General features: G+C 46.4%; 1 protein-coding gene across 8 annotated transcripts in view; it reads right to left on the reverse strand.

Moving 5' to 3' along the window:
• Positions 1–13,458, reverse strand: part of Ift81 (intraflagellar transport 81) — a 206,187-nt gene that overhangs the window by 41,466 nt on the left and 151,263 nt on the right. For 6 of the 8 annotated variants that reach the window (XM_052755334.1, XM_052755337.1, XM_052755333.1 and 3 more), the window contains 2 exons: positions 9,733–9,778; positions 4,096–4,828 (listed from right to left, as the gene is read on the reverse strand). The exons of the other annotated variants lie outside the window; for them this stretch is intronic. In XM_052755334.1, coding sequence (XP_052611294.1) covers positions 4,646–4,828; positions 9,733–9,778 — 229 coding nt within the window. In that variant the 3' untranslated portion in view covers positions 4,096–4,645. Of the gene's footprint in view, positions 1–4,095; positions 4,829–9,732; positions 9,779–13,458 lie in introns of those variants that run through there. 8 annotated transcript variants of the gene reach the window in all.

Consider the following 13,458-nt stretch of genomic DNA (forward strand, 5'->3'; position numbering starts at 1 on the left):
TTTGTTGCCTGTCCTGGATCTCTCTCTGTAGCCCAGGCTGGCCTCAAACTCACAGAGATCCGCCTGACTCTGCCTCCCGAGTGCTGGGATTAAAGGCGTGCGCCACCACCGCCCAGCATCAGAAGCAGTCTTCTAGTGTAAGCCCTTGTCTCATTGACATAGCTCATGTCGAGCGTTAGGGAAAATCTGTTCTTCCAATTAGTGAGCAAGCCCAGCTTTTATTTGAAATAATTTTATACATATGGGAGTTCTGCCTGTATGTATGTCTGTGCACCATGTGTGTGATGCCTGAGGAGGCCAGAAGAGGTATCAGATGTCCTGGGGCTGGAGTTATAGAGAGTTGTGAGCCGTCATGTGGTTGCTGGGCATTGAACCTGGGTCCTCTGCAAGAGCAGCCAATCCATTCTTTAAAAAGGTACTCTAAGTTTGTAAGCAGCACTAAACAGAATTTAACGCACATGATAGTTCAAAAACAACTTGTTTACAAATAAACACCTTGTCTATACAATGGGTCACATGCCGAGGCAGCAGTTTAGAGCACAGGTTTTGGATGCCAGCTCTGCCACTCATTACCTGGGTCATACTCGGAAAGTCTCTGTGCTCCAGCTTCCCCATCGATAAACAGAGATAACTATCCTACTTCACTGAGAATCACCTTGGTTCCCGCACCGAAGCTTCTCGAACTCTGCCTGGCACGTACCTGGCACTCGGTAATGGTTTCAAGTACTTTCTGCTTTATCGTCATGATTATAGAGCTTTGGGAGATAAAATCTGCTAATTTGTTACATTCCTGTGTTAACCAAGTCCGACCTCTGACACAGGAATGTGCCTGAGCTCTTTAAGAGGGGAACAGGTTCCCCTGTGAGGTGTGAGCTGCACTGCCGTCACTCCACAGAGCTGGAGAGCAGTCGGCTGCAAGGGCAGAGCGAGGCGGCTTGGCGCTGGCTGGCAGGGCTCCCTCTGAGGTCCGAACAGAGGACAGTGTGAGTCATCCTTAGGCTCCTGTGAAGCAAGAGCCTGGACTCTGCTGAATTCTACGCTATCTGCCGAGCGCAGCCTAAGCAGCTCCTCCTAGAGAGCAGCCACTACATCCTGAACCTCAGGAGCTCACCGGGAGACAGAAATCCTTCATTTCTCCCTAAGTTCTCAAGAGTGAATTTCCATAACAGTAACCAGCTCAGTGACGCAAGGCTCCCCGGTTCTAGAAAGGAAATTGTGAAATTACCAGCGACTAAGAAAGTACTTCCAGTTTGCCAAAAGAGGGAGCCTGGGAGCAGAAGGCACGTGTTTGTCCAGGCCTCTCAAAAACGACTTATTTGGACTCTTGGCTTTTTTTATTTCTTTTGCAAGGCCTGGGTAAGAATAAACTATATTCTTATACATGAACCTTTTTTTTTTTTTTTTTAAAGACTGTCTTAAGACAGAAGAGTCCGACATCAAAACACACAGATCACCTTTAATGATCCTTCTCTACCTCCCCAGACAAAACACTCACCTCATGCCTGGCTGCCACAGCAAACAGCTCTAATTAGACCGTCCTCATTTAGTGGAAAGGGAGGAAGGATTCGGCGTAAGTAGGGAGATAATTATGCCTGTGAAAAAGATGCAGATCTATCGCCTTTCTGGCTGCTGTAGACTGTCTGGAAGACGGGGCAGAACGTATGCTCCAGACCCACCTTACCACAGTATGGCCAAGCTGTGGGCAAGCAAGCTCGGGGCAGGCTAATCAGCAGGGTGCCCATTACCTGCTCCCGGAGGCCAACTCCTCCCTGCCAAGCAAGAGGCATGACGTAAGCGCCCATGTAGAAACAAGCCTCTTATTCACACTCATCAGGTACCAGCGCTGGGCGAGTACCTGTGTAAGATGAGGAGGGCTGTCTCACACACACACCTCCACAGTTATTTTTCAATATAAACTTTGCCTTTGTAAAAGACAGCTTTGTCTGCATTACTCACGATGCATTTTTTTTTCAAATTCAAATCCCAAGAATCCTGCCAATTTACACATTTTTAGTTGGAGTGCATACATAGCCTCTTATTTTACTCAAATTATTTTTAAAAATGCTTGGTATCATTTTAGCATTAAAATTTAAGAAACACATTTAGAAAGTGCACAGAGCTTAAAAATTTCCCAAAGATGTATAAATGTCATGCATGCTAAGAATTCGGCAGAATGGCAAGCATCAAATCAAGGCAGATGTGATTCAACGGCTTCCTTTAGAATTGCTGCCTGCCGAATTAAAGCAACATGGCAGGAGCCATCAGCCTAAAGGGCCAGCCCGAGGGTTAACGCGTTCTGGTTTGAATTCCCTTCACTTTCCAGTGTTCTGAGGTCCTCTGGCCGCTCCCCAGCTCTGGAAAAACGTGACCTTGAAGTCACCTGTTCGGAACAGGAAGCATATCCTTCTTCTGGATTCTTTGTGAAGGGCAACCTTTACAGGATTATTTCCTGAACCAACAGTGAGGGAGAGGGAGCTGCCGTTGACAGTCCGTCCCCCACAACAGCTGGTAACAGCAGCCCCAGAGAAGGAAATCTGACTGCAAAGGCAGACTCAGAGGCTACATTCTTCTCCTTTATTTGGGCCACCACGTGAAAGACACATCATTTTCTAAAATGATTAAGTACTCTCATCAATTAGCCAGCTAGATTATTAACCTTAGAGGAAAAAATGGAGCAAGCTCTTCTTTACTAAGTGCCAGCTGTCAGAAGCTGTCAGGGTTAGTCAAAGCTCGTGACTGTTCCGATCAAACCGTGGACATTCGAATGGAAGGAAGTCTGCATGAAACCTATGAAGTCGCATTACTAAGTGTCCAATGTTACATAAAAGCTATAAATAACTTGTTCTTTTAGAGTTTTTTTTTCAATTTGCTTTTCTTGAAGTAATAACGATGTTCTGTCTCAATTAATAAAGCAATTTCAGAGTTGCCTTTGTGTGTAATCCGCACACTTGCTCTGTGCAGAGGAAAGATGGCAAGTGATAATCAATCAGAGCCCTGAGCAGGCCTGCGGGCTGTCGTTCACAATCCCAAAACTTCAGGGGAGCAGCAGAGGGAGTGTAGGGCTAAAGCAGATCAGCCTCTAGGTTTAATAATCTTGTGAGTGTTTCTCTGGGGGGATAAAATGAGGTTTCTGTAAAAGTCATCTAGTCTTTCAAGTGGTTGTTACAGAATTCACACTCTGGCTAACGAAGCATCATACATTACTGAAGACATCCCAAGCCTACAGCTAATCTGGCATAAATATCATCTGCCTCAGTGTCCAGAAATGATGACTGAATTGAGGGTTTCCCTCCACACACTAATGCACAGCCTTGCCTCTTTAGCGTCTGATCTGTCAAAGGAAGGAAGTACTGGAGTACCGGTAGCTGACCCTTGCCCAGGCGAGAGGGTGAATAAACTGAGGGCCAGACTCACCCATCCAAACGAGAACGCTCATCTTCTCCTTCCTCCCTTTCTCTTTGTGAGGGTGTGTGTGTGTGTGTGTGTGTGCAAGTGCCCATGTGCACATCTGTGTGTGAATGCATTTGAGTGTGTAGTCATGTGTGGAGCAGAGGCTGACACTGTGATTCTGATTACTAATGAGCTTTCAATACTAAGAGCAGATCAAACTTGGGACAAAGAGATGCATGTCTGTGTATTTTACACAACACAAATTTTCATTCCTTTTTTTTAAAGGGCAGTTAAAAAGAACTAGCCTATGAAGGGCAGACTAAATTTAAAAACCTGAGTTTTCGAATCTAAAGGCAAGAATTTTGAAAAACAGATTGAAACCAAAATGAAGCAAAAGAGAACATACGAGTTTACTATCTTTCTTTAAGGAAAACCAAAGCAATCTTTAAGTATCTAGCCAAATGAAGCAGAGGCTGGAAGCGATTTGGACTCCTAAATTTCACCAGGAATCTTGTGTTAGCTTTCCAGCCCACGTCACGTCCAAATTTTATGACAATTTGTATATTTATAATAGCAGTCCTCAGTATAATCGTATGATTGTATTATTAGCTCTCCATTCGATGTTTGGTGAAAATGAGTAATAATCCTGTAAGATGAGAAGTGAATATTATAAAATACTTGTAAAAGAAAAAACTGACACCAGTATATTATTTCAGATCAACAGCCATGCCATGGTCCAGGCTTTATTTGCTTTTAAATCACATGAAGAGAAGAAATGCTTTTCAAAATGTTAAACCGGCTTGCATTTACAGAAGAGGAAGAAACTGAAGTGAAACCCTAGGGACTGCTGACTTCAGACAAATGTTTCTTCAAAACAAGAGATACTAGTTCCTAAAAGAGTCCTCTGAAGTCGGGAAAAAGATCGAGAAAACATTAATCCACTGGTTATTACAGCTTTAAAAACTAGATGGTCCTTAATGGACACATGTTTACATTACAGATAGCAAGCTTAGTCTTTTCTCATAAAACTCAGGATACCACTTGACGTCTAAACTAAACAAACAACGCAAGCCTCTTCTTCACGGTAAAAAGACCCAATCTGCTTTCGCTTCATTTTCCAAGACAACTTTAGGAGGAAGGAGTCTGAAAAAGCAAAGGATGAACAAATCCCTTCCAAGAAGGAAGCGCGTTGTGCGGTGCCGCCCTCACGGCCCTCACGGCCCTCACAGCCCTCGGCCATCGGGGCCATCGGGGCTCAGAGCACCAGGCGGTCCTCTCCGCCCTCCTGAATCACCTGACCGATGGCCATCTGGTTTTGGTGCTTTAGAAAGCACTGCTTTTTACATTCCATCAGCTGCTCGAGGTCACGCCACATCTTTGCTTGCTTCATGTTTGGACCATGGCTTTCTCGCACAGCCTTCTGCCTTTCCCGGAGTTTCTACCATTCAAAACAAGAGCAGCGATAGTAAGTTATTGCTTAAGCAGACTGACTGCTGTCATCACGAGGCAGAGGAGTATGGCATGGTTTGTACATTTCATGAGTGATAACGAAGCAACTATGTTCTGCTCTAAAACATTTACACTAAGAATATTAAAAAGTTAACTAAATTTAAGGTACCCGTAGAATAACCTGAAGTTAAAAGGATCAAGAAAAGGAGCTGGAGCGATGACTCGGGGTTAAGGACACTTGCTATTCTTGCAGAAGACTCAGGTTTGAGTCCCAGCACCTACATGGTGGCTCACAACCATCTGGAACTCCAGTCCTGGGGCTCTGATACATGCGTGTGGTACAGTTATGTACATGCAGGCAACGGTCACACACATCAAACAAACAAACATCGCTTCTCAGCCTTTGGGCTAAAGTCAAGTGTAAGAAACAAACAAAAAAATCAGGAGAAAACAAAAGGAGGGGAAGGGAAGGGAGGGGGAGGGGAAGGGAGGGGAGGGGGAGGGGAAGGGAGGGGAGGGGGAGGGGAAGGGAGGGGAGGGGGAGGGGAAGGGAGGGGAGGGGGAGGGGAAGGGAGGGGAAGGGAAGGGAGGGGAAGGGAAGGGAGGGGGAGGGGAAGGGAGGGGAGGGGGAGGGGAAGGGAGGGGAGGGGGAGGGGAAGGGAGGGGAAGGGAAGGGAGGGGGAGGGGAAGGGAGGGGAGGGGAGGGGGAGGGAGGGGAAGGGAGGGGAAAGGAGAAGAAGGGAAGGGAGAAGGGAAGGGAGGGGAGGGTACAGGATGGAAGGGGAGGGGAAGGGAGGGGAGGGTACAGGATGGAAGGGGAGGGGAAGGGAGGGGAGGGTACAGGATGGAAGGGGAGGGGAAGGGAGGGGAGGGTACAGGATGGAAGGGGAGGGGAAGGGAGGGGAGGGTACAGGATGGAAGGGGAGGGGAAGGGAGGGGAGGGTACAGGATGGAAGGGGAGGGGAAGGGAGGGGAGGGTACAGGATGGAAGGGGAGGGGAAGGGAGGGGAGGGTACAGGATGGAAGGGGAGGGGAAGGGAGGGGAGGGTACAGGATGGAAGGGGAGGGGAAGGGAGGGGAGGGGAGGGGAGGGAAGGGGAAGGGAGGGGAAGGGAGGGGAGGGGAGGGGAGGGAAGGGGAAGGGAGGGGAAGGGAGGGGAAGGGAGGGGAGGGAAGGGAGAAGAAGGGAAGGGAGGGGAGGGTACAGGAGGGAAGGGGAGGGGAAGGGAGGAGAAGGGAGGGGGAGACAAAGGAATCAGGGAAGCAGTCTGGTCTGAGGTTCAGCTGTGGCTCTGTCACCAGTTAGAAGCAAAGTCTCAGGTTCCCTGGACCTCAGCTTTCTCAACTGTCAACTGCAGCTAGTAACAGGGAATAATAAAACTATGTGACTTATACTCTTCTTCATGTGCTAAAACAGATGGGAATACTTGATAACCTATATTGTGCTGTGTATGTTATTGTTAGATGCTAGATTTGACCCTGAAGTACAGTCTATGTACGTTCAAATTATCAAACCACATGCATCTCTTCTTCAGAGACAGCAGTGATTTTTTTAAAAAGGTATTTACCATTTAATAAGCCAAAATTTTTATGAGAAATATTTTTTATAAATAAGACCAGAGACAGGAGGGTCTCTGAGTTCTAGGCCAGCCTGGTCTACAAAGTGAATTACAGGACTCCAGGGCTACACAGAGAAACTGTCTCAAAAAAAAAAAAAACGAGACAGACAGACTTGTTTCTTTTTACTTTATATGTATGGGTGTTTTGCCTGTATGTTTGTCTGTCTGTGCACCATGTGCATGTCTGGTCCCTATGAAGGCCAGAAGAGGGCGTTGGATCCCCTGGAACTAGAGTTACAGATACATGTGAGCTGCCATGTAGGTGCTGGGAATTGAACCTGGGTCCTGTGGGAAAGCAGCCAGTGCTTTTAACCACTGAGCCATCTCTGCAGCCCCCAGAATTATTTTTGTTACTAACAGTCTAGATAGTCCCACCTGCTGAAACTGTTTTACTCACCGACTATAACTATAAAGAGAAGCACAAAATGTTTTCGACTAGTTGCAAAAGTATGCTTTGGTTCTGTAAACTGAGGAAGGCTGACTGAAAAGAGCAGTCAGCAAGAAGAGACAGCGAGGAAGAGGGGTGGGCTGGCAGTGTACATACATGGAAAGAGTGTGACACAAAGAGCAGCAGACCACGGTGTGAGGGAGACAAGTGAACGCACAGCAGCCGCGCACAGGAACACACTCATCTCTCCTCTTTTAGGACACAGCTCGCCACCACGCAGGACACATGAGATTGCCGGGGGCTGATGCTTGCCCAAATAAGAGGATGAACCAGGATGGAGGCGAGATTTAAACCACTGATTAAATACTGCCCACCCCAGTTATGGATACTAAAAGCAAATACAACAGGAAACAGGGAGAGAACACACAGGAGGATTTCAGATATAATTGTAATGTAACCAACCATTTTTTTTATATAACACAGAAAGCACATGATTAGCATGTGAAAAGTTATGTTGTGAGTGATGTATCTCACCACAAACATGTTTATGTTCACAGATTAGAAGTATTTGGAAAGACCATCAAAGTATACTAAGAATTTTATGAGTTCTGAGCATGACTTTTTCCGATATGGTAAACCTAAACTATAACTTTTCTTATATTACTGAAATAATTTCTTTGCCAAAAATGCTAGCAACCTCTAAAGATTATTTAAAGAGCCGACTCCGGGTGGAGGCGATGCTCGGTGGGAAAGAGTGTTTGCTGCTGCAGCATGAGGACCTGGTTTGGGAACCTCAGCACAGTGACAGGAGGACCCTGGGGCTTGGTGAGGGATGACCTCGGCTCTCAAAGTCCAGTGCGAGGCCCTGTCTCAAGGGAGTGGGTAGAGAGCAATACAAGAGGGCACTTAGAGGTCTCTGGCCTCTGCATGTGTGTACATCACACTCTTGGAAACACTAGCTTTACTCTGGGCTGCCTTGGCCATTGAGATCCTCTCCACAAGTGAGGAGTGGGGAGCTGAGGTTGTGTTATGGCTCAGTCTGGCTCATTCTGCTTCAAAAGACTTTATATCCCACTGCTCCGACAGCTCCCCTGAGATCCTGCTGAAGTAAAACATTTCGCTGGAAGGAGCAGGAACAACTTCTTGGTGCTACAGACTGAAACCAGGCTCTTGTACATGATCAGCATGTGAATTACCACCGAGCTTCACCCAGCCCAAGGTTAAGCTGTAAATGATTTAGAAATTAAGCTTGTAAAGGGATTTAAGATTTCATAAACATTTCCGTACACATTAACATCCATCCAGACACTTTTCCTAATTAAAAGGTTGTGTGTGTGTGTGTGTGTGTGTGTGTGTGTGTGTGTGAGAGAGAGAGCGAGAGAGAGAGCGAGAGAGCGAGAGCGAGAGAGCGAGAGCGAGAGAGCGAGAGCGAGAGAGCGAGAGCGAGAGCGAGAGAGCGAGAGCGAGAGCGAGAGCGCGAGAGCGCGAGAGCGCGAGAGCGCGAGAGCGCGAGAGCGAGAGAGCGAGAGAGCGAGAGCGCGAGAGCGCGAGAGCGCGAGAGCGCGAGAGCGCGAGAGAGCGAGAGAGCGAGAGAGCGAGAGAGCGAGAGAGCGAGAGAGCGAGAGAGCGAGAGAGCGAGAGAGCGAGAGAGCGAGAGAGCGAGAGAGCGAGAGAGCGAGAGAGCGAGAGAGCGAGAGAGCGAGAGAGCGAGAGAGCGAGAGAGCGAGAGAGCGAGAGAGCGAGAGAGCGAGAGAGCGAGAGAGCGAGAGAGCGAGAGAGCGAGAGAGCGAGAGAGCGAGAGAGCGAGAGCGAGAGCGAGAGCGAGAGCGAGAGCGAGAGCGAGATGTTTTGTCTGCATGAAAGTCTATACCACATGCATGCCTGGTGCCCACAGAGGCCAGAAGGGGATTTTGGGAACTTCTGGAATTGAAGTTATAGACAGTTGTGAGTCACTATGTGGGTACTGGGAATTGACCCTGGTCCTCTAGAAGAGCAGCCAGTGCTCTTAACCACTGAGCCATCTCTCCAGCCCCCCAGGACTTCTCTAAATAAGAGAAACAGGGGAATAGTTTCATATTAATATAACATGGACTCTTTAGATGAAAGTCTACTGACAATTATACTAACTTCTAAAAATCTAAACATCTTTTAATGTATTTTACAAATGAATGTTTATATAAACTAATTCAAATACATTAATTTATTTTCTTTCTTTCTTTTTACTTATTTTTTTAAATGGTTTTTCAAAACAGGGTTTCGCCGGGCAGTGGTGGCGCATGCCTTTAATCCCAGCACTCGGGAGGCAGAGCCAGGCGGATCTCTGTGAGTTCGAGGCCAGCCTGAGCTACAGAGTGAGTTCCAGGAAAGGCGCAAAGCTACACAGAGAAACCCTGTTTTGAAAAACAAAAAAAAAACAAAAAAACAAAAAAAAAAAAAAAACGGGGTTTCTCTGTAGTTCTGGCTGTCCTGGCTCTCACTCTGTAGACCAGACTGGCCTTGAACTCACAGAGATCCACCTGCCTCTGCCTCCAAGTACTAGGATTAAAAGCGCGCGCACGCACGCACGCACGCGCACGCACACACACACACACACACACACACACACACACACACACACACACTCTCTCTCTCTCACTCTTGAGATGTGTTTGGCAGTCCGAGGACCTCTCATGGGAGTTGGTTATCTCCTTCGAGTGTAGGAGTCCTGGAGAAGGGACTCAGGTCACCAGGCTAACCACACTCACTCTAACACTCAGCGCTATCTCACTGGTCCCTTTCAATTGTTAAGAAAGGAATTAACACCCCTGAAACTGGAGCCTTCCAGAATGACCATGTCAGAGCTCTGCAACAGTCTGAATTAGAAACACTAAAAAAAATCATTCTTACCTTACCAAGGTTTTCTTGTTCAGTAATATTTTTGGTGTACTGTTCCCTAGGGAGTCAACACAATGATTTAACTTCAACTTGAGTTGATTCAAACACACAACTAAATTATAAATGAGCATATCGATATCCATGTACAGTCAGGGCAGAATCAGAATAAAGCTCCTCAGATACTTTGTTTTTCTTCAGGTTTAGTCATTTCTAGTAAACAGTAATGTAAAGGGGGAGGGCACAGCATTATACGGGAAATTAAGTTAAGAAAACTAAGATGTTAAGTACTATTTTTGGTTAATCTACCCTTAAAACAAAGGCAAACAATTTGCTTAAATGTCACGTTGCCTTGCAGAGTCTGCAGACAGAAGGGGGACACATGAACAAACGCTGACCAGTGTCTGAGTCCGCAGCTCTGCTCCAGGAGAACTCACACGACTTCAGAAACTGTAAGCGAATACTATGCACTTCTCCAGTGCGTGCGATACTGAAAACTCATAGACCTAACACATGTAGATGGGGAACTGTTTAGGTAGATTATAGTATATCTAGTCAAAGGACTAATACAGAGTTGTGATAAAGAATGAGACAAGTCTACATGTACTGAAGTGGAAAAAATTCTAAATTATGAGGATAGGTTAATATTATTTTATATATACACGTTTATATGTATATATATATATATATTTCTAATGCATTTGCTAACATATACACATGCAGATGTATTAGCATTTGGTTTTTTTTATTTTTTAAGATCTCATGTAGCCCAGTATGGCCTCAAACTTAGTGTATAACCAAGGCTAGCCTTGGGATTCCCGACAGTCCTGCCTCGCCTCTCAAGTGCTGGTGTTCACAGGGTGGGCCACACACTCTTCATTTTTCTTTCTTTCCTTTTTACAGAGTCTGACTAGGTATCTGGCTGGTATTGAATTCACCTACTTGTAGACCAGACTGGCCTTGAGCCCACATAGATCTGCCAGCCTCTGCCTCCTGAGTGTTAGGATTAAAGGCATGCACCACGTAAACACACCTTTAACAAGGTCCCACCATTTTCTCAGGCTGGCCTCAAACTCAGGTATCTCAAGCCAGTCCTACCCATAATCCTCTAATCTCAGCCTTCCAAGTGTGAAGGTCACAGGTGTATGTCAACATGCTCATCTTGAAAGCACTCAATATCCATGTAGGCTACTCCATAATGATTAGTTTTTGGTTTTAAAAATATTACTATTTTTTTTTTTGGTTTATCAAGACAAGGTTTCTCTGTGTAGCTTTGCGCCTTTCCTGGAACTCACTCTGTAGGACCAGGCTGGCCTTGAACTCACAGAGATCCTCCTGCCTCTGCCTCCTGAGTGCTGGGATTAAAGGTGTGTGCCACCACCACCTGGCTAAAAATATTTTTATAAGATAAAAAACTTAATTTAAAGTAAAACAATAAATGTATTTAAAAATCAAAGTACAATTATATTTTAATGTTGCATAAGAAAAAAACAAGATTTAAAGTAGGTGACATGTTAAGGTCACAGACTGAAGGGTAAAGACTAAGGAACAGATGGCAAGTGTACAGACTAGTTTATGCCCACTTGACACAAGCAAAAGTCATTTAGGAAAAGGGACTCTCCACTGAGAAAATGCCTCCACAAGACTGGGCCAGAGGTAAGGCTGCAACGCATTTTCTAATCAGTAATAAAGGTAAAAGGGCCCTGATCACTGTGGGTGATGCCACTCCAGGGCTGATGGTCTTGGGTGAAAGGGGGTCCTGGGTAAAAGAAAGCAGCTGCACAAGTCAGGAAGAGCAAGCCAGTGGGCAGCACCCCTCCATGGCCTCTGCTTCAGCTCCTGCCTCCAAGTTCCTGTCCTGCTCCAGTTCCTGTCCTGACTTCCCAATACTTACAAGCTGACACAAACCTTTTCCTCCCCAAATTGATTTTGGTCAATGGTGTTTTATCACAGCATTATTTTTGGTTGTGAGCCTAGCCTTTAACGGCTGAGCCATCTCTCCAGCCCTATCACAGCAATAAAAACCCTAACTAATAAGGGATATGAAAGGAGACTTTAGATCTTATAAGTGATTGTTTGTTTGTTTACTTGGGGGGAGGGATGTTTCCAGACATGGTTTTTCCGGTGTAAAAGCCCTGGTCTTGAACTTACAGTGATCCACCTGCCTCTGCCTCCTGAGTGCAGCGATTAAAGGCCTGTACTACCATGCCTGGCTAGATTTAAATGCAAACATTGTTTTTTATCTCTCTGTGCAAACTTAGATTGTACTATTAGAAGAATAAAGCAAGATAAGATGGAGAATCTAAGATATCATCAACCGCAAAAGGGAAAATCCAGCAGCAGCTGCAGCAGCAGCGAACGATCACGTCTCTGCAGTAGAGGGAACGAGAGTGACTAAGACAAGGAGGATGTTAGCGAAGACACTCATGTCCTTGTGGGGAAGCACAGGTGGCATCTGCACACAGGAACAAGGGTGGAGACCCTCAACAATCCCATGAGCCTCGATTTTGCCCTTGAAATTCATGAAACACAAGGTCCAACTGCTTGCTTTCCAATTTCCCTAAATGACTGCTAGGATGAGTTAAATGCCATAGTAACCCAAGAAGAATGGATGCTGGGATTAAAGGTGTGTGCCGCCCGCCCGCCCCCCCCCCCCCCGGGGGGTACACACTTTTAATCCCAGCACTCGGGAGGCAGAAGCAGGTGGACCTCTGAGTTCGAGGCCAGCCTGGACTACAAAGGGAGTTCCAGGACAGCTAGGACTACACAGAGAAACCCTGTCCCAGGGTGGGGCAAAGTATGGTCACAGCTCAGATGACTTTAAGGACTTCACTGATGCACTAGATCTTAGGTCTGAGACTCGTCCAAATTGTATCAGCATTCTCATTTATATCAAGTTCTCAGGAAATCAACAGGCTTACTATAGTCATCTGCTAGCCTCAACCTGGCATGCACAGGCTCTAGTTTGTGCCCGGGACCCTGGTGAGATGGCAGGTGGGGGTGGGGTTAAAAACAGCAACAACAGACCCAGGCTAGTTCTTAAACCGTGGGGCTAATTAAAAAGAACCAGAATATTGAAAATGGAATGACAATAAGTTTTGCCTCTGTAGTTAATATATATATATTCCTCCCCCCGCTCCCCAGCTGAGGACCGAACCCAGGGCCTTGTGCTTGCTAGGCAAGCACTCTACCACTGAGCTAAATCTCCAACCCCATATAGTTTTAAACATCTATCCACGAATTTACAATGCAACCAACACTATTTTTTCACATTATTCTTCAGAATTACTTTTTTATTACAATTTTTGAATTGATTTGTGTACCTGTGTGCACTCGCATCTGCACACGTGCATAGAAGGACACCTGCAGGAGTGTGTCCTCATCTTCCACACTGTGGGGGGTCCCAGGGGTCTTAGTCGGGTTGCCAGGCTTGGTGGCAAGCACCTCTTCCCTCCCAGTCATTTTGCTGGCCCCTTTCTATAACATTTGAACGGACACTGTAGCCACGGCGCAGTACTTTTCCATTCGACACCTAGGGACGATGGCAGTCTGTAAGATTGGTCTACGTATGCACGCACGCAGGTGCACTCAGCCACGCGGGCTGTGGAGAAGCCAGGGGTGGACTCCAGCCTTTCTCACGTGCTTCCCTTCCTTATGGCAAAAGCAGTCTCTCTCACTGAACCCAGAGTGTGTGTTTGGATAGACTGGCTGGCCAGTGAGCCCCACGGCAGACGCCTGTCT

This window comes from Peromyscus californicus, unplaced genomic scaffold, assembly GCF_007827085.1.
Source record: "Peromyscus californicus insignis strain IS unplaced genomic scaffold, ASM782708v3 Scaffold_2__1_contigs__length_46816999, whole genome shotgun sequence".
Classification (NCBI taxonomy): Eukaryota; Metazoa; Chordata; class Mammalia; order Rodentia; family Cricetidae; genus Peromyscus; species Peromyscus californicus.